Here is a 21,389-nt window from a genome sequence, read left to right as displayed (position 1 = left end):
TGCTCTCTTGAGACATGGACAGAAAAAAGGAATGTTAGCTGCGACACTGAAATGGGGTTTCTGCCTTGTTATTACTGTGCCTGTCTCTGTGAGAGTTTGATGTTCAACTCAAAAAAGGCCCCAAGCAATTAGCAGGAATAAAGGTTGTTCATTCAAGCTCAGACTTGCCTTCTCAGCATCCTCTGTTTCTTTGAACTGACTGCTCCAGGGAATTGTCTTTTTTGTATTTTACTCTTCTCTTCATGTTTAAAGCTCAGGAGAACTACTGACTCCGTACTCTCATGTAGCTTTCAAAAGCCGCCACTTTCAGATGCTGCAAAATCAGCTCAGGAATACTTTTATGTCTGGAGCCTTGAATCAGCCCAATACTATTTCACTAAGCACAGGGCAGGAAGCGTGGTGCTGTATTTCTCCATGGGACAAGCTTTGCTATCCACTCAACAGTCATTCATCTCTTCTGTGAACATACCCAGAATTAAATCATGCCAGACAGCTGTCTGTCATGTTTGGGAGGATATTACATGATAGCTGGAATAGGGTAACCAACCAGCTTTGCTCATTTGTCTTTACCACTACAGAGAAATTGAAGGAGGAACTATCTCCATCTTGCATTTACTGAAATAACAGGATTGCAGGGGTGGACCCTCACAGGGAAACTTAGACAAACTGGATGTACCGTATTTTTCGTCCCATAGGACACTCCGTCCCATAGGACGCACCTAGTTTTTTTGGGGGGAAATAAAGGAAAAAAATTTCCCTTTATTTCCCCCCCAAAAGCAGGTCAGAGAAACAGAACCAGGTCGAGGAACAGTGGGATGGCGGCGCTGCGCCTCCCTGCTGTCCCCCGAGCTTGTGGGGCTGGCCGATGTCTGCCCCGCACGAGGGGCGCTCTGCATCAGGGCACCCCCCCTTGCGGGCCGGCAGGCTGCTATCCGCAGCGTGGGGAGCCCTGCGGGGAACTCCTGCAAGGCTCCCCACGCTGCGGATGTCTGCCTGGCGCGGGGGGCGCTCTGCTTCAGGGCGCCCCTCGCGCTGGGCAGCAGGCTGCTATCCGCAGCGTGGGGAGCCTTGCGGGGAACTCCTGCAAGGTTCCCCACGCTGCGGATGTCTTCCTGAAGCCTGGAGAGCAAGAGGGGTCGGTGCGCTCTCCAAGCTTCAGCAAAAGCCTGCATCCGCCCCATAGGACGCACCCAGATTTCCCCTTCATTTTTGGAGGGGAAAAAGTGCGTCCTATAGGGCGAAAAATACGGTAAATTCTTCCCTTCAAATCCCCTGGGAAGTGGCTGTAGCTTAGTGGTAGGGCATTTGCTTTGCACATAGATGGTGTTAAGTTCAAACCCTGCATCTTCAGGCAGGACTGGGAGAGATCTCCATCTGAAAAGCTAGAGACAAATCAATAAGCCAGCGTTTTCTCAATCTTGTGTACCCAAATGTTGTGGGACTACAACTCCCACCATCCCTAGCTAGCAGGTAGTCAAGGAGGATGGGAGTTGTAGTCCAACAACATCTGGGGACCCAAGGCTGATAAAGGCTGCAGTGGACAATACTGAGCTAGATGGAGCAATGGTCTGACTCAGTAGAAGACAGCTTACTATGTTCCCCAAACTGGTCCAGAGCCCCACTGGTGGGGGGAATTCTAAGATGAAGAGGGGACTTCTATTTCTGAAAACCTTTAAAACACACATACATACACAAACACACACAACTCTTTGCTTATATAGGGCTGCTTTGCCTCTGAAAGTTGGGCTATATTTGCATCTGCATCCATAAATTAGCATATGCAAAGTTTATGCAGATTTCTGTCATGGGCCTCCCTGAACATGAACAAAATGTACAAAACCCCATTTAAATAAAATAAATAAACCAGGATGGGGAAGACAAACTGGCTTTATCCTCTTTTTCCCTACAACTGTTGCCCTATAGTTATGTGTGTGTTAAACCCAACCAGTCACTTTCTATCACTCAGGATGCTTCCAAATGGGATGAATTGTGGGATAAATGCTTCTCATGCATGCAGGTTTTTTTGGGGGTGGGGTCAGGTTGTAGCATCTGCACAATGTTGCTCTTATCAAAATGCAAGCCCATATCTCCCACCCCCACATTTTCTTTGGATTTTCCCTTTCTGGGAAAAATTCAAAACTGTTGGCAATGTCCCTTTCCTGATATCTCAAAGATCTGTTTACAGCATTAAATTTCTGCTGAAAACACTCCAATTACAATACTTTTAAATGGAGTTTATACTTGCTCTCCTGTGTTCATGATGATATACTTAGTGTCAGCTCCTCTTGATTGGCGTGTCTATCTGCACAGCCAGTCTGAGTCAATTTTGTGATGTCTAGAAGTGTGTTAAAAGGAAGGAAGGATTCAAGGGCCCCCGATTAGGCGTTTGGCTATGCAATATTCAATGTTATCTGTTAACTCTGTTCTATCCTGTTTCGCCTTTGTTATTGTTATTTTTTAAACCAATTCACAAACCAAGAACATATACATTGACCACTAATAATGAACCATATGTTGCAGACATTACTGCAGATATATTATTCTGTTTTTTGTGATATACAAATGACATGTGAAGACTTGGTCTATTAATTTGTATCATTTATGATCCTTGTTTATAAAGCCCAATAAAAAGTTATGTTTAAAAAAGAAGAAGGTAGGATTCAGGCAGGGGTGGCAGGGTTACAGTTTGGAGATCTTTGAGTGCGCTTTTGCTTTTCACTCCTTCAGAAAGTGGTGGACTCTTCTTCCTTGGAGGTTGTTCAGCAGAGGTTGGATGGCCATGTGTGATAGATACTTTAGTTGAGATTCCTGCATTGCAGTGGGTTGGACTAGATGACCCTCAGGAACCCCTTCCAACTCTACACTTCTATGATTGTCTGATTCTATCACTCCTAATGGGGCTGCCAGTTTCCACCCTGCACAGCTGTTGCAAAAGTCAGGCAATTGTTCCTGCAGCTGCCATGTATGGTTACAAAACTCAGACCAACCAAAGTAATAAATAGTGAGAGCTTTTTGGCAGCAGAAGACCTAGAAGTTGACAGGATTCTGCATGAATTGGTAGGCAGCTGCATCAGCTAGACAGGAGACAAAGCAGCCCTGTGTGCTGTACGCAAAGCATGTCTGGCTGTTGGTAGGAAGCCGGCTGTCAGGAGAGAGAGCAGGATTCATGCTCGTGCCAGTCTTTCTCCCATGCAGGTGAGTGGAAATAAGGAGAGCTGAATTTTCATGGAAACAGTCCGTCCCAGACATCAGGATAGTCTTCATTTTGGATAATCTGCCTGTTGCTCAGTTGTGACAACTGAACAGCACAAACATTTATAAAGTGCCTGGAGCTGTTCAAACAGACTGTTAGTGTGCCTATAATTGATGCTTATTTAAATTATTAGCGATTGGGACCTAACCCCCCCCAAAATCCAAAAATTCTGTTCCTCACTTGCAAGACTAAGTATATGTTAAGAAAGAGATTTGATGACTGGTTTCTTTTAGAACATAGTATCATTTCTAAGCTGAAATTATTTATTTTCTTTATAAAACTTGCTCTTTGAAATGTATGTTTCTCCCTGTTACCCATATCTTTGATTTGGAGAAAGGCAATGCTTTTTTTCTAAAAAAAATGTTTAGGGGTACTTTCATTTTGACTCAAGAAAATCACCATTTTATAGTTCAAGTCAGGAAAAACAACAACAGTAAATGGACAGAAGTACAAAGATTCACAAAATGTTTAGGGGTATGCATACCCCTGCACTCCCCCCAGAATAAAAAGCACTGGAGAAAGGACTGTAAAAATCACCATGTCAGAAATTGCCACAAGGGCAAGGGTGGTACAAACCCCCAGAAATTTGTTTACAACCCCCAGCCTGCATGAATGCGTGTCGACTGGTGGGAGAATGTGGAATGAAAGTTTTTGACCTCTGTATAGAGTTGTTGGCAGAGTCCTGATAATGGTGGCCTGAAGGCCCCTCTTCACTACCCCAGGAGAGAGCTGGGGTGGTGGGTTCCCTGGATGTTTGAAGTTGAGTCTTGGATCCAAACTATGAGAGAGAGATGCATCTGGAGCATGTGGAAGTTTTGCATACTACTTTTTATTTCTGTGTTGGGCATTATTCTCTCTCCCTGGTTTAGTTTCAAGCTGTCAGATTAGGTTGGTTTGTTCATATTGTTTCAAACAAACTTGTACAGATTTTTTTTGGTATTTATTTAGTGATGGTGTTATTTCTCTCGTGTGTGTGTGTGTGTGTGTGTGTGTGTGTGTGTTATATTTACCGTAATTATTCACTTGATACGTTGTGAGCCACTTGGGGCACAATTTTGTGAGAAAGTGTCAATAGATGAGGCTGATCGTGAAAATCTTGCAGTACGGAAGCCTCTGTTCAGCATTTCAGCTACCCCATTTCACCCCCACCCCCAGTTTTCTGCCCCCCCCAACAGTCAGCCAAGATTCTCAATGGACTGTTATGAGGGCCTCCCACTTTATGGATTTCCACCCCCAAAATATTTTTGCACTTCTGTAAGCTTCAAGATTCCTCCAAGTCTCCTTCCCTCTTGCGTACTGGGATGTGGGGTGCCTTTTGGACTACATAGCAAGATAATATCTGCTTACGTGAACTCCAGCCCTAGTGGAACATGAAGTTACTGATTTCCAAATGGTGCCACTTGCTAAAAGCCTTTATTGTTGCTCAGTGGCTACTGGGGAACGTGGATAAATCAAGTGGATTATGTGTACATGATGCTGGGCTTTGAGACTGGCTGCCAGCAGAGAGATACGTATTGCGGGTTCCTCCTCATAATAGTTCAGATAAACTGCTGTTCTCTGATTAATAATGTAAATATTACAAAACTCCAATAAGTCTCCAGTGGCTGCTTTCCAAGAGAAACTAAATCTGATCATGCATTGCCTTCCTGGAACTTCTCATTGCTCTGGGAAGTGGAGTGAGGGTAGCACGATAGATTCTAAGCATTGTTATACACTCCTCACTTTCCCTGAGTGGTGGTAAGTCCCAGGAATAGCATATCTGAGTCATTTCCTTTGGCTGAGAATGTACCAGAGATTCGTGGTGCCTTGGTAATATCTCTTTGTTTACAAATAAGCAAGCAGAGATATTGCTAGCAAGCAGACAACACAAGTGCTAACCTCACACAAGCTCCCAATGAAGCTACAGCTGTACCTCTGCTTCAGCCAACTGCAGCTAGGAATATAGCAAGCTGCCGTATATCAGGGTCAGTTTAGCTATTTAGCCTAGTACTGTCAATTCTGACTAGTAGTGATTCTCCAGCTCTCAAACAGAGAGGGCTTTCTCATCACCTGTTGTGGGGCCTTCAAAATGATAGGATGTGTTCTGCCACTGAACAATAGTCACTTGCCAGAGTTTCATCTTTCTGTCTCTGTGGCAATTCTGATGCTTCTACTCCAGATGTCCTCCAGCTGCCTGCCAAGGCCCCACAACGAAGTTGCTCCCTATGTCATGAGCAACCATACAAGACAGCAGCATATACCGGTAGATTTTGAATTCAAATAGGCCACAACTTTATTGGTTACAGATGTGAAAGGTTTGGCATTGGGTGAAGCCATTTCTTTAAATCCAGCCCATCTGCTGTGAGTGTACCTAAGGGTAAATCACAACATGAGGGAGGCCCTATGACCTACATCAAATAGGGGTACCCCAGGGGGCTCCCCTATGGAGGAGTTCTATGGCCCTAGCCCCCATCTGGGCATCAGGCACAAGCAACTCTTCATGGATCCCCTTAACAGAATACCATTAACCAAGGAGGGGTAGGCAGAGGCTACAACATCACCTCCAGACCAGACTAAGGCTTACCCAGTGCCTAACCTCACAAAGTTGTGACAATTACTATGAGGTAGGTGAAAACCAACCGGCCAGTGCCAATTGGCCAGGTGGAAAAATTCCTGCCCAGCCCTGAATAATCACAACTGATATGGGAGATCCTATGAAAAGATTGTGGAGGAATGCTGGCCTGGCCACAATTTATTCCCTATGGGGCAGGCCCAAGCGATGCCCATTGGCTGGTTTGACCCTCCCCCTGAAGAATCCCCAGACCCAGGCTTGTCTACCATTGGCCAATCTGCAGGCCGGCCTGCAGTCTTCCCCAGCTGGCCACCAGATCACTGATGTTAAAGGAAAACAGAATGTCCTAATTACTGCATATTCATTTGTGCTCATGACTGGGGTGGTCATGGGAGATTCCTTTGCAAATACTATTTTCCCTGAATAAGTTTTGAGGTAGTCATACTGCTTCTAAACAGCACGTAAGGTGCTGCTAAAATCCTGTAACTTTTCATGCCACAAATGCTCTGGAGTTTTTTTATTGTCCTGCTTTTGTTGTGTTAGACTCCCTCTAGACAGTAATAATGTAGAAGCATTGGAGAAGAATCAAAGAACGGTTAATAAAGCAAAATAAATTTACCACCAATGCACTATTACTGGGTCAAGAACATGTTTCAGAATACACCTGCAATATAACAGCAGTCTGGAGAGGTCCTTTGTCAAGAGTTTTTGCAAACTCCTGTACAAGCGGAAGCACTTCTTTTCTTGTTTATGTTGATTTATCACAATGCATCAAGCAGCCCTTCTGTGAGTGGAAGGTGCTTTCTGCATGCAAAAGGGTATCTTTGGGGCCAACCCACAACCAATGTGATATTTTCTCTCTATAAAATGAGAACAATAACATGCACCACAATATTGTGATGAGGGCCTGAATGATAACTGAGGATGATCTAGCAAAAGTTAAGCACCTTGCAGTCCCACTGAGAATGAAGATTTTGCTTAAATCATTCCCATGGACAACCAGGTGGCTTCAGAGTGTTTAACTCTAGCTGAATCATGCCCAGAATTTGTAAAGGACTTTTCAGATCAAAAGTGCTATAGAAAACCAAGGACTAACTAACTAACTAACTAACTAACTAACTAGAGAAATGTCCAAATGCTATTTGTGTGTGCTAATTTTGGTTGGAAGTGCTCATATTGATGGTAAAGACAAGGCTTTTAACTACGGATCTGCTTTTCCTTTCTGGCAGCAGTGTGGAATAGAAAGGATTTGGTAAGGATTTTGCTGTTGTCCTTCTTCCACATCTTGTTTCCCAACCTTTTCCTCTGTTCCATTGTCTGAACCTGACAATCCTTGGTTTCTTCTGTATTGTCTGTTCTTAAAAAAATGAAATAAAAATAAAGAAAAAATCATGGCAGGGGAATCTGATCTTCTTAGCTTGTGCTGATGCTTCTTTGCTCCTGAATAAACATTCCCTTTTGTGTCCTTGCAGGTGGATGAAAAGAGAACGGTGGAGAGGAGGTGGTCAGAGGGTGAAAAACATTCAGAGAATGTGCTTGTCAGAAAGGTGAGAGCAGTCTTTAATGACAATTTCCGTGAACAGGGAGCAGGGCTGACTGGCTTAATTCACTAACCATCAGTGGCTGCATTTGACAACAGAAAATTCCAATTCACAAGTCAATTCTGACTGCACAAGAAGATTCTGACTAAACCTAAGGAAGGACTTTCTGACAGTAAGAGCGGTTTGACAGTGGAACAGGCTACCTTGGGAGGCGGTGGACTTGCCTTTATTGATGGTTTGCTTTTTAAAAAACATTTTGAGGTTTGCCTCAGGTGCCAAAATGTCTTGGGCCGGCCCTGACAGTGGCTAGCTGCAACACGCACAGCTGAACTACTTAAATGAGCCAGCTGGCTTTGTGCCCTGATTTGCCATGGAGAGCATCCTAGTGCTCATGCGTTGGCTGCAGTATTACCACCAGTACTGCATGGTCAGTGACAGCAGTGAGGAAATTCTGCTTAAGGTCTTTAGAAAGAATTCTTCCCCATCAGCGAATAAGGCAATTTTGCTTGCCACTATGTTTATCTCACCCTGAGGTGACTTGTGGGCACAAGACACGTGACCTCATTGTAAACAGAGATGTGTCAGTTACAGGTAGGTAGCCGTGCTGGTCTGCTGTAGTCGAAACAAAATAAAAAAATTCCGTCCAGTAGCACCTTAGAGACCAACTAAGTTTGTTATTGGTATGAGCTTTTGTGTGCATGCACACTTCTTCAGACGCTAAAGGGGATAAAAGCAAGCACCTGATGCACCGTTAATCAATGGTTTGGTCCAGGCAATCCGTTTCCAGTATGGTGCAATGCTAAGTAATGCCATTTTGTGGAATGCCATCACAGTGCTGTTCAGCACACAGGCCACCAGAGGGTGCCAGAAGCACAGCACGGCTTTAGCCATCCTCACCTGAATATTACATTTTCAAACAGCAAAAGAATAGGAGGGGAAACTTGCTTGCTAAGTCCAGTGCTTTAATTTGACAAGGACTGCAGTCAAGGTGCGGGAGGGACCTGCCTTACTTGGAGTGCAAAACGAAGCCATGGTGCTTTGCTTGAGGTTGAAAAGGTTTGTGGCAGGAAAATGCTCAGGCTGGGCATGCAACGCCTGTTCTGTTCCTCCACCATCCTTGCACCACCGTGCAAATTCTTTCACTGCTCCATCAAGCCGTATGACTAAGACCTGTCACACGCGATTCATTCTTGCAGCTGTAGTAAGCTCTTTGGGAAGGAGGGGTGTTGATCCAGAGGCTGCTAACTGCCGGCGTTAACAACAAAAAACACGTCACTCTCAGATTGCAAGGGGCTGACTCTTTTTTTGCAATAGATTTGGCCTTGCTCACTGTTCAGCGCAGACCCAGAAGGAAGCCTTGGCTCCCTTGAGCCGACGAATGCTCGTAATTAACGGAGCACAAATTGAATAAGCCTCCCTTTCCCGGTGAAGTGATTCATTAGCCTGAGCTCCAGCTGCAGCCCAGGGAGCACGGTGAGCTGATCTGATCTGTGTCACTCCCTTATGGCCCAAGAAGCGCAGCTGTGGCCAAGCTGAGCTGAGGCCCTGGTCAGCATGGTAAACAGCTCCCTGCCCTTGCCCTGAGCTGGCTCCCAACAGTGAATATCTGCTGCTCACTTCCTTAATACAAAGTGCAGTCATCCTTGGAAAAGCTGGGGTGCTCCTTACATCTCATCTTGCCCAGAAGATACGTGATTCAGCAGGCAAATCTGTAAACATGAGCTGCCTCCCCCACCCACTTCAAGACACACTTTCAGTTCGAGTTGGCTATATTCTACAAAGCAGTTCACCACCCCTTCTGATGGCAGTTCCACCCCTTGTTTAGACTGAGGGGGTGTCGATATTTGGGGATCTATCACTCTTTTTTGAGCTATTAAAAATAAGCATATTCTGGCTAAATCCAGAGTCTCTCACTTGAGCTCATAAGTCAACAAACAGTGGACACCAGCTGGGATTCTTGCTGATCGATTTGCCAGGTTTGGAATATTCATTCCAATTCCCCTACACAGTAATCTCCTAGATGTCCTGGATACAACCCCCCCCCCCCCGAATCATAGATTTCATTCACCTGCTATTCTAGTGATCCAACAGGGTCTCTGATATAGAAATATATCTCTTATTTCTCATTTCCTCTTCCCAAGCATCAAACTCCTGAGTCTGGCAGGTGAGGCGCAGGTATGGTTATGGGAAGCAATTTTGGGGAGGCCAGAAACGGAAGTGGCTGGAGGGTGTCCTGAGCCTCTGGGGTGCTTTTCTATTGCTCACAGTAGAGATCCTAACTTCTTGCTTCTCCACCCACATGTGGGATGGGCTTGTCAGGCCCCTAAATTCCCTTTGGTGGAGAAGTAAAGTGTTGCTGCTCTTTCTCTCCTTTGCCCACCCACATAGGTGTGTCTCCTTGGCAACAGGTTCCTCAGCCTCTAATTTTCCTCAGTTCTATTTTGATCTGCAATGAAATGCCAAGGGTGTTAATTCTTGTTCAGGGTGTGTGCGTGCGTGTGGCCGTCTTTGAAGGGGAGAAATATGGAATATTGATTTATCCGCAGACAATGAACGTCACAGGATGTGTATATTCAGCAATATGCTCTGGGGCCTCCCTTCAGTTCTGAGAGCTGCTGGTTGGCTCCCGCATCTGGTGGGCTACACTAAACTCTTGCTGTGTTGATGGCTTTCTTTCAAATTCATTCCTTCTTGTTCTGAGCAGCCACTTTTCGTTAAGGTCTTAAGCATTCAAGCAAGACCAGCATTCAGCTGCTACAACGCCGAATGGAACAATAAATCGTGAGGCCTCAGGCAGCGCAAGCAAACAAATTTCCTGCTCAAAGTACATTGTTCTGACTTGTATACTGGAGGCTCATTATGCAGCATGCTCTGAGCTCCCTGTCCTTCTGGGACCAACTATACAGGTACAAACATTTATACATAGTGCAGCACTATAGCACTTTCCCCCAACATAGTGCACGCCAGATATTTTGGACCAAAATCCCCTTCATCTTGGCAATGCTGGCTGGGGCTGATGGTAATTGTAGTGCAAAATACAGTGGTACCTCAGGTTACAGATGCTTCAGGTTACAGACTCTGCTAATCTAGAAATAGTACCTTGGGTTAAGAACTTTGCTTCAGGATGAGAACAGAAATTGTGTGGTGGTGGCACGGCTGCGGCAGGAGGCCCCATTAGCTAAAGTGGCACCTCAGGTTAAGAACAGTTTCAGGTTAAGAACAGACCTCCAGAACGAATTAGGTTCTTAACCCAAGGTACCACTGTATCTGGAGGGCACCAGGTTGACGAAGGCTGCTCTATAGTGTGGCATAGTGGCTAGTTCATGAGGTGTTAACTAGGAACGCCCAGTCTCAGCAGTCATCTCACTAGGCGGCCAGAGTTGGGCCACTTGCTCTCAACCTCACCATCCCATCTGCGGTATGAGATAAATAGTGGCCTGTCTAACCATAGGAGTGTCCTTTTCTTTAGGTAGAGGTGGCTGTCTCAGGCAGCTGATTTGGGTCATGAAAAGGCAGCCAGCTGTTTGTTACTTATTTTACATTATTGTATTTTTCCTGCAAGAGAGAAGGAGAGAGAGGTGGTGGTGGGGTTTGCCTCAAGGTCCAAAAGAAGCAGTTCAGCCTTGGGTACCAGGCCCCAGTGGCGTAGCGTGGGGGGTGCAGGGGGGGCCGGCCGCACCGGGCGCAACATCTGGGGGTTAGGGTTAGGGGGCGCAAATCCACAGGTTAAGGGGCACAAATTACTTGCCTTGCCCCGGGTGCTGACAACCCACGCTACGCCACTGCCAGGCCCCTTGATTTGAGGAGGGCACCATTTGCTGCTCCAGCTCAGGTAGTGAGCATCTGTTTTAACAAATCTTGCGAACAATGAGCTGTGCGAGCCATTTGTGTAACTGTGTGTGCCAAATGAGCAGTTAGCCATTTGCATTTGCCACCTCAGGAGTGTGCGGTGTCAAGTGTTCGTTGATCAGTATTAGGTGCCTCTGCAGAATTATCTGTTCTGACAAAGCATTTTGTCAGGTGTTGAATCCTGGAGTGCTTCTTGGAAGAGCATCAACACAAATGTGTGCATGGGTCGTTTGGAAGCCCACACAGAGGAGATAGTTCCTTTTTTCCTTAGGGTCCCCAAACATTGGCACCTAGATGCCTCCACTGCAGAGCATCCTTTGACTTTCTGCAGCTCAGGAGGATATAGGAAATACAGAGCATTTAAGCTACCCAAGACTCTCAGATTACTCAAGCAGGGGATTTTGATTGGGGTGACATGCAACAATATATTCCTAGCCACAATCGCCAAATGATACAAGTTTACAGGGGTTCCAGGTACTTAACCAGGGTTTGTGTTTCCTTTGGAATGAGGCACAGCAGAGACTGTGGTGTCTTTAGGTTATATGGCTTAATTACACATAATATACAACCTGAGCCTATGATGGAGGGGTTGACTCAGGCTTTGTCTTTCGAACTATCAAAGAGCTGAAGGAGGGGCCCCACCCATTTTCTGTCTGGCACAGAGCCCCTTTTCCTTTGTTCTCTTAATGGCCCATTTCCCAGGTAATTACCTCATGAGGAAGCTAGCCTGTTCTATATTTTAACACTTGCTGATTTAAGGGATTAAAGGATTCTGGCACCCCCAAACTCATAACAATATAAAGAGGAAAGAGGACAGGCCAAAACATTGTTTTTATTTTTGGTTGGACATTTGTGTTTTATTCTTCCTATTATAATGATCCGCTGTGCTGTTTTTTTACTTTGTTGCATTTTAGTTATTTGATTGTTTTAGGGTTTGTTTATTTGTTTTTAGTTTTGTAAACCACTGTAATATCTCCATGAATTGTGGTATATAAATACTTTAAATAAATAAATAAATAAATAAATAAATAAATAAGCTAAGTAGTATTTTTTACTTGTTTTTTAAAGCATAATTATACTGCCTTTTGACTATACATTCTTTGAGGTGGCAGGACACAGGTGGTGCTGTGGTCTAAACCCCTGAGCCTTTGGGGCTTGCTGATTGGAAGGTCAGCAGTTCGAATCTGCGCAATGGAGTGAGCTCCCATTGCTCTGTCCCAGCTTCTGCCAACCTAGCAGTTCGAGAGCACACCAGTGCAAGGAGATAAATAGGTGATTGGACTTAATCCAGAGGTCATTTACCTTTACCTTTGAGATGGCTTAAAATATTAATAACCAATAGGCTCAGTTTGCAATAAAATCCAATTAAAACAGCACAGAGTGGGATATGTAAGCAAAACAGCAAAAATAGCAGCAGATAAAAATAGCTTCCCAAACTGGAGCAGGAGCTGAGAAATGGAACCGCAAGAGAATAGCAGCTCAGCCATTCAATACGTAGGTGTAAAAAAACTGCCTTCATTTAGTCCCTAAAAGCCAATGATGACTTAGCACCTTATGATTCCATGGGGGGGGGGGGCTTCTGTAAATTGGACACCACTACAGAGATGACTTTCTTCCCTGTCAGCACCTACCTTATTTCTGAAGGTGAGGGTGCCTGGAGTAGGACTTCCAAAAAAGACAGCTTCACAGACTCAAGCAGCACAAAAACCCCCAACGATCTTTATAAAAGCCCCTCCAGACATCGTTTTCATTCTGCGTTCATGATTATGGTGCTATTGGAAGTGGCCATTGCAATCCAGCTTTCAATGCTAGTTGCACCTGCAAACATTTCAGGGTGGCCAGACTGCTTCGTTTCTAATTGGTGTATATCCTGTAGCCTGAAATCCCATAACTTTTCACATCACAAATGTTCTGGGTTGTTGTTTTTTATTGTCCTTCTTTTTGTTGCACCTGAGCCCCTCTGGGCAGCAATAATGTGGTGGCAATAGGAAAGCAGCCCAGAGCAACTAATAAAGCAGAATAAATCCACCACTAAGGAATTCTTATTATGTCAAGAACATGCTGCGGAATATGCCCACAATAAAACACTTTGCTTGCGACACCACTTTTGAGAGCTGATCAAACTAGGCCCAAATAGCACCGCACCGTATTTTTCGCTCCATAAGACGCACCAGACCATAAGACGCACCTAGTTTTTGGAGGAGGAAAACAAGAGGAAAAAAAATCTGAATCCCAGACACCAGAACAGCAAGAGGGATCGCTGCACAGCCTGCATTCACTCCATAAGACGCACACACATTTCCCCTTACTTTTTAGGAGGGAAAAAGTGCGTCTTATAGAGCAAAAAATACGGTAGCTTCCTGATTGGCAAGCATGATGGTGAAGTGAAACTTGTGCAAGCCTAGAGACACCTACTTCCTCCTTTGCATTACTTCCCCTTTCTGAAGTCAGGATAGCTGCATTCAAGTGCTGAAGGAGCTGAGCTGTCATTGAGAAGCCCTTCAAGCAGCCACTCATATACGAATTGGATTGGCCATAACGCAAGAAGGTGAGATGGTCACCCAAAGGACCAGCAGATTGAAACAGCCTAAGAGATTCATAATTGCTGTGGTGATCATCAGCTTGAACTCTGGACGCCCAGGAAGTCCTTCCACATTAATCACATATTGTTTTGTTTCAATTAGGAGAGAGGAAAATCTCCCCAGAAGAGCCCAGGGGATAAGGGCTCTACCCTGACCGGGAGAGAGCGGTCGGAATACATGCGGTGGAAGAAGGAACGGGAACAGATTGACCTGGAGCGACTGGCACGCCACAAGAACGCAAGGGGGGAATGGCGGCGGGCTTGGGACACAGAAAAATCAGAGCACATGTAAGTTGTCTCCCAGTCAACACACACTCTGCATGCTTGTAGGCCAGGCATGGCCAAACTTGGCCCTCCAGCTGTTTTGGGACTACAATTCCCACCATCCCTGACCACTGGTCCTGTTAGCTAGGGATGATAGGAGTTGTAGTCCCAAAACAGCTGGAGGGCCAAGTTTGGCCATGCCTGCTGTAGGTCATCTTTTACCAACCCAGTGCCCTCCAAATGTTTTGGACCAGGGCTTTTTCAGCCATAACTCACAGGAGCTCAATTCTGGCACCTCTCAGGTGGGTGCCATTGCCATTCAAAGAGAACAAGGGAAGTGTTCATGGTGAGTTCCGACATCTATCTTCAAAAACAACAACACAGAACTGTTTTAGACTACAACCCCCATCAGCCTCCCTGTGCTTGCACTTGATGGGGCTGGTGGGAATTGCAGTCCAAAACATCTAGAGGGTACCAGGCTTGCCAAGGCAGATTGTAGCCTGCAAAGAGGTCAGTGATAGGAAAAATATCCTGGTGGGAGCTAGAAAGCTGATGAGAAGTAATATGCTTCATGCTACTCTTGGGGCTTTGTGGGCTTTATGGGGCTTGTGATTGCTAGAGAAAGAGGGTAGTATATCAATGTCTCTGCCTAAATAGATGGCTCAGAGTAAACTACCCACAGAGGATCCATTAAAAGATGGACTCTCCTTCCTTGGAGGTTTTTAACCAGAGGTTGGATGGCTATATATCATGGACACGTTAGTTGGGATTCCTGCATTGCCAGGGTTGGACTAGATGACCATTGGGGTCCCTTTCAGTGCTAAAATTCTATAATTCTATGAACATCAGGGCATGTGCAAGTTAAGAAGAAGAAGGCAACTCATGTTGATAAGAAAACGGCCCCTTGTAAAGGAGGACATCACAATTTATATTTGTTTAACTAAAAGCCAGTCTAATTTATTAGTGAATGCCCTCCATACAGTCCAGAGGGATTCCGAAGGGAGATACTGGTTATTTTGTATTTTAAAACTGACCTAAAAACACAGAATTTGCAGCTAGCCACTTGGCAAAACTGTTTGGCAGCAGTTTTCAGGGCGGGCAAAAGCAAGGACTGTTTCATAACAAGGGGTAGGTTCACACAGTCATTTGTTAATGTGTTAAATTTAACATGAGCAGCCTTTTGGGAAGATTCTTCTCTGCCCCAGCTTCATACATGAACTATTCTTCTTTCATTTGCAGGTTTGATGATACTAAAGATGGAGAGCCAGCTTTGGATTGTGTCCACAACAAGAAAGGTGAGCAAAGGGCTGGACATGTATTTACTGGCAACTGCTTTTCTGACTGCTTTTAACTGTTCTAGAATTGCTTTCCTTTTCCTTTTTGTGCTTAAATTGTGGAACTGTTTGCCTCCGCTCCCCAGACTCTTTCACGAGGAAGCACAGAATAGACATTCAATAAGTGAATAAATAAGTTGATGTCAGGTTCAAAAAAATGCAACTCTTGGATATCTTGTTTGCTTTGTCTCAGATATCCAGGCCTCTCCTAATGTGGCTCCAAGTCTCAAGGCTACTTCTTTCATACCTTTTTAAAGTCATGCCTTTGTCAGAAGATGCTGGGCCCTTGTCACTCCCATCCCAGTTTTTCATGTCTTCATTTTGAGGTGTGACCCACAGTAGTAGTTTTATGTCGTTGAAGTGGATGGTGGAAGACACCCCTAAACCTGGTGTGCAAACTTTCAAGAGCAGTTGCTAAGCCAATCCTGATTCTGTGTGGCTCTCTAGGTGGGGGAAAAAGCATGTGTGTGGGAATAGCAATGTTAAGCAGTGTGTCCAGTGTTTTGGAACGGGGGTTGGGGAATCATGGGCAACTCTCAAAGATTCTTGCACTGCGTTCTTTCTTTACTCATGTGAGTTCTTTATTTCTGTACCAGCTGGGGATATGAGACAGTTCCAGTGTAGCACCCTGCTTGTGGTTAACGCTTAGCTGGAATGAAATATTCAACGCAGCAATAGAGAATTTAAAATAATTATTTATTTGTCAGACAAATAAATGAGAGGCACAGTGGTATATGGTTACCAAGCTCTGGCCTGGCCTCCTGCCATTATGGCCAGCACTTATATTCCCTTAATCCAGCCCCCTTTGCTCCTCCTTGGGCTGCCTCTGTCCAATCAGCCTGGTTGGATTTCCTATTGGCTGATTGCTATAACCAATCACAAAAAGATACACCCATATCCTTCTGTCCTTATAAGGAACACAAACAGCTATATATTGTTACATCTATAAATGACAAATAAGTAGTAATATATCTTACATGTGTCTCAACAAGGAATCTTAATTACCAGCTCACCTCTTGCCCTCCCTGCCCTATTGCCTTCTAAAACAAATGGTTAATCTTAAATTTTTATCTTAAACATATGTCAAGGATCTTGAGTTTCACATCAACATTGAAAGATATCCTTCATTTGAAGGTTTCTAAACAAATGTCTGGCAGCTAATATATCAGGACAGCATTTGATGGCGTCTTCTTGTCTGGCAAGAGGCTGGACTGGTGGCTGACTTAATTTCAAGATAAATACAACTCTTCTAGCATTTGTTAAATCCTTTGCATAATTACATTTAAGCCAACATATTTAATACACAACACAGATAGCCTCTTAAAAGGAATAAGGCCTTTTTAAAGTAGAGGGAGAAAGAAAGAAAAGGACTCAGTTTAAAACAGTTTCAAAAGAAGGCTCTTCAGTTCACATCCCCCCCCTTTAGCAAGCTGCTTTTCCCATTATCTGTTTAAGGAAGAAACAGCTTTAAAAAGACTTCCCAGCTAGATGCTTTAAAAAGACTTCCCAGCTAGATGTTTTTTTCTCCCATTTACCTCTGGCCTTAGAAAATACAGCTCAAGGTTTTAAGAGAGGCCCATGGTATCATTTTACTATTTGCCCATTCCTAATTATATTTATCTCTGCCTTTGTTATCTTCTGTAACATGTAGGGTCAATGTCCTGCTTTTAGTCTGTAATTTCAGCTTTTATGACTTTGAGAATTGTTTTCTGCTATCAATCAAAAAGGGGGCCCCTTGTCTTAGGAGAATGGCCAAGGTTTTCTCTGCCTGGCATTGAAACATTTGAAAATCTTTTAGGCTCTCTCTAATATACAAGTCCTGATCAAACATTAATAAAATGCAGGCTTATGCCTGATGCCTCATTCCCCCCTTTCAAGCTCAAGGACCTTCGTCCCAAGTGTCCTTGATAGCTTGACCTTCATCATATTCCTGAGGTAAAGCTCTGTATAGGGCCATGATATGAGGTAGAGTTTCATTTGAAACCATCTTGCTAATTGTACTTCTAAAACATGAAATGATACATGGCATCATACATAAAACCATTACCACTACTGTCAAGAAAAACAAGCAAGACAATAGTATCCCTTTGAGTCCTGTGACATTAGGTAACCAATTGGTGAGCCATCCCATATCCCATCCTTCCCATGTTTGTACTGGGACATGTGCTATATTCTCCATTTTTGTGGCCAACACACGGATTGCCTCACCATTATCTGAAATGTTAAAGCAACAGGCATTCCCTGTCAAGTTCAAGACTCCACATAGGCCTCCCTGCTTGGCAAGTACATAATCCATTCCCATTTTCAGCTGCAAAATGGCGGCTCTACTTTCATCCAATTGTTGTGCAATAAGTCTCAAACTCCGGGCCGTTGCATTGGTTACAAGTTCCACTACTGCTTGCAATCGAATTATTCTGTTTAGATTATAAATAGGATCCCGTGCCCCTTGTATGAGCTCACCAGGATTCCAGGAGGCAGGATCATAATAGGCTATAATGCGCTCTGGTGGCCAATCATCAGTACCGCTCCAACTTTGGGTACTTCCTCCTGCTATATGAGAAATATCAGCGTTTCTTCGTGTACGCTTGGGCAAATTAGTAGGCATAATCCACATTGGTGGTAATACCCATCCCAGGAAACAAGTCCCACTCCATTTGGAGGGGAGTTTCTTGTATGCCCATTCTCCACATATCCACCACAACCATCGTGTCTGAGGTCTTTGGTACGTGGAGTACAGAAGGCGAAATAGCAAAAGAGGTAGAGAGTTCACAGTGCAGTATGTTAGATTGCCTTTTTCTGTCACAGTTATGTTCCATACCACTTTCCATGCATGAATAAAAGGAGGTGCACAGGGCAAGGCATCCCGAGTTCGATAGGTAGTATCGTGTGCCCAGGTATTCTTAATATTATCCCAAGTATAGTGACAATGAGAAGAGCCTATCATGGTAGAATCAGCTGCATCTGATGATTTATGTACACAGAATTCCCCTTGTACAGGTATAACTCGTAATGGTTTAGTTGAGTTCCATCCGGGGAAATTCTGTACTTCTGTTTGGTGTGGTATTTCGCTTACCATACCAATGGCATCTAATGGTATCGGTAATAAGGGCATACCTCCCTCTGAATCATCTGGCCCAAGAGAGCAAACAAGGCAATTGGTCCTATTTGCAACATTGGCTACCATTTCAGCTAAACCTACCCACATATTGTGGTCATGGTGGAATCCATATTTAGTCAATTTGGCCAGATTCAAGGACCCTTCCCCTTCCCAAGGGATCAGGATTAATAATAGAATCATGTTGATGTCTAGCATATGCATTCCTTCCACAAAAGATTACCTTATAGTGATAGCAAATAAATATTAGTCCCAATATAATTCCCCCAGTGACAGAAATGGGGAACCACCAAGACCAAAACATATATCCCGAGGATCCCCAATGAGTAATATCTCTGATAATTGTTCCACAAGGGGGTGGGCAGTCAATTAATTGTATAAGAGAATCTTTCCTTTCACAATCGCTGGTTCAGATGCTCCTCAAGCTTCAGGCGTGCGCAGGTCAGCCAGCTTCCAGGTTGTGGCTGCAGCAGGCCGGTCGTCTAATGTTGCCCGTGACCTAGCCCGTTCCCGGTAGGGCTAGATACAGGGGTTTTTGGAGAGAGTCAGTTTAAGAGGATTAGAGGGGTCACCTTTGCACGTCCAACTGCCTTCGGACTTCTTCAAACGGGAGTGATGAATCCAGGGGGTCACCTCAGCTACCTTCACCGCTGTTGGAGTAGAGAGCAAGACGGTGTAAGGTCCACGCCACTTAGGTGCAAGTGGATCACGTTTCCACTCTTTCACCCATACGCTATCGCCAGCCTGGAACTGATGAATCGGCTCGGCAATGCTGCACGGCGTGCGCTCGAGGACCCACCTGTTAAGAGAAACAAAAACACGGGAGAGAGATTGCACTTGTCCCTGTGTCACATGGTCTCCTATTTGTTTAAGATCAGCTGGAATATCCTGAACAAAGGAGGGCGGTCTCCCATACAGGAGCTCAAAAGGTGACAACTTAAGTCTTTTTGTGGGTGCACACCGAACACGAAACAGTGTTATGGGTAACACATCTACCCATCCCAATCCCGTTTCCTGGGTTAATTTTGCCAATTGGGTTTTCAGAGTCCGATTCATTCTTTCAGTTTTCCCTGAACTCTGAGGCCTATAGGCTGCATGCAGTCTCCATTTCACTTGTAGGACTCGACATACTTCTTGTACTACTTGATCAATGAACGCTGGCCCATTGTCACTTCCAATGCATCTAGGTAATCCAAACCTCGGGATCAATTCAGTGAGGAGTCTCTTAGTTACCTCTCGTGCCTTTTCAGTTCGGGTGGGAAAAGCTTCAACCCATCCGGTAAGAGTATCTACAAACACAAGGAGATACTTGAATCCCTTAGAAGGGACCAGCTCTGTGAAGTCCACAATTAGGCTTTCCATGGGGACATATCCCACATGTTGGATTCCAGGAGGTTGTACCGGTCCCTGCCTGGGATTGTTTTTAGCACAAAGAACACATTTCTGTGAAATGCAAGTTGCTAATTGTGATAGGTTAATAATATACAACTTCCGACTGAGACTTTCTCTGGTTGCAGTACCGCCAAGGTGAGTAGATTCATGATAATTTCTTACAATTGTGCCTGCTAGATGATGAGGTACATAAATCCTATTGTCTGGCAGGATCATCCAACCGTCCTTCACAACTGCTCCTTCCTGTTCAGCCCACTTCCTCTCTTCTGGGGTATAGTGAGGTTTAACTTCTTCTGGAGCTACCTCTGGTATGAGGGCTGCTATAAATCCTCCCACAGGCTTTTGGGCTGCCTCTCGGGCTGCTTTGTCAGCAGCATGATTTCCTCTGGTTATTGGATCCCTTCCTCGTCCATGACCTTTGCAGTGCATTACAGCAATCTGTTCTGGAGCCCATACTGCTTCTAACAGGATTTCTACTTCAGGTCCATATTTCAAGGCCTTCCCGTGGGCTCCTATTAGACCTCTTTCTTTCCATAGAGCACCATGTGCATGCAGGGTTAAGAAGGCATATTTAGAATCAGTATAGATGTTTGCCTTACATCCGGCTGCCAATTGCAGAGCTCTAGTTAAACCTATAAGTTCAGCTTTTTGTGCTGAGGTGCCAGCAGGCAAAGCTTCAGCTTCCACAACTTCCTCATTGGTGACCACAGCATATCCTGCTCGTCTGGCACCTTCATGCAGGTAACTGCTACCATCAGTATAATATACAACATCTGGATTTTTCAATGGTTCATCTTTCAGATCGGGTCTACTGGAATAAACTTCATCCATTATTTGGAGACAATCATGTGATTCTTCATCATCTACCTCTGGTAGGGGCAGCAAAGTCGCTGGATTGAGCATATTCACTACTCGTAGATGAATCCTGGGATTTTCACACAATAGGCCTTGGTACCTAGCCATCCTTGGGTTCGTTAGCCAATAACTACCCTTATATTCCATGAGTGTCAGAACAGCATGAGGTACATTCACATACATCGTCTGGCCGAAGGTAAATTTATCAGCTTCTTTGACAAGGCTTGCAGTGGCCGCTACTGCCCTTAGGCATGGAGGCCATCCTTTTGCTACTGAGTCCAATTGTTTTGACAAATAAGCTACTGGACGGTTCCAACTTCCTAATCTCTGGGTCAGGACTGCCGCTGCAATCCCATTCTGTTCATGTACATACAGCTGAAAGGGTTTTTCCGAATTAGGCAGTCCAAGGGCTGGGGCCTCCATAAGTCGTTGTTTGATAACTAAAAAGGCTTGTTGCTGCTCAGGTCCCCATACAAATGGGTCCTTTTCTGCACCTCGAGTGCTTTCATGTAAGGGTTTGGCCAGACTGCTGAAATCAGGTATCCATAGTCTACAAAACCCTGCTGTTCCCAGGAATCCTCTAAGTTGTTTCCTTGTGGTAGGTTCCTTGATAAGGCAAATAGCTTCTTTCCTCTCTGGCCTCAATGCTCGTTG

The 21,389-nt window shown here is 44.7% G+C and overlaps 1 protein-coding gene across 2 annotated transcripts in view; it reads left to right on the top strand.

Annotated features, from left to right (window-relative positions):
- Positions 1-21,389, top strand: part of CCDC9B (coiled-coil domain containing 9B) — a 67,642-nt gene that overhangs the window by 20,830 nt on the left and 25,423 nt on the right. For both annotated transcript variants that reach the window (XM_083507999.1, XM_083507998.1), the window contains exons 6-8: positions 7,277-7,351; positions 13,879-14,063; positions 15,279-15,334. In XM_083507999.1, the coding sequence (XP_083364125.1) occupies positions 7,277-7,351; positions 13,879-14,063; positions 15,279-15,334 (316 nt within the window). The remainder of the gene's footprint in view (positions 1-7,276; positions 7,352-13,878; positions 14,064-15,278; positions 15,335-21,389) is intronic.

This window comes from Podarcis liolepis (assembly GCF_965112155.1).
Source record: "Podarcis liolepis genome assembly, chromosome: 1".
Lineage (NCBI taxonomy): Eukaryota > Metazoa > Chordata > Lepidosauria > Squamata > Lacertidae > Podarcis > Podarcis liolepis.
The sequence above is the reverse complement of the archived record's forward strand: the minus strand, read 5'-3'. Positions and strand labels throughout refer to the sequence as shown.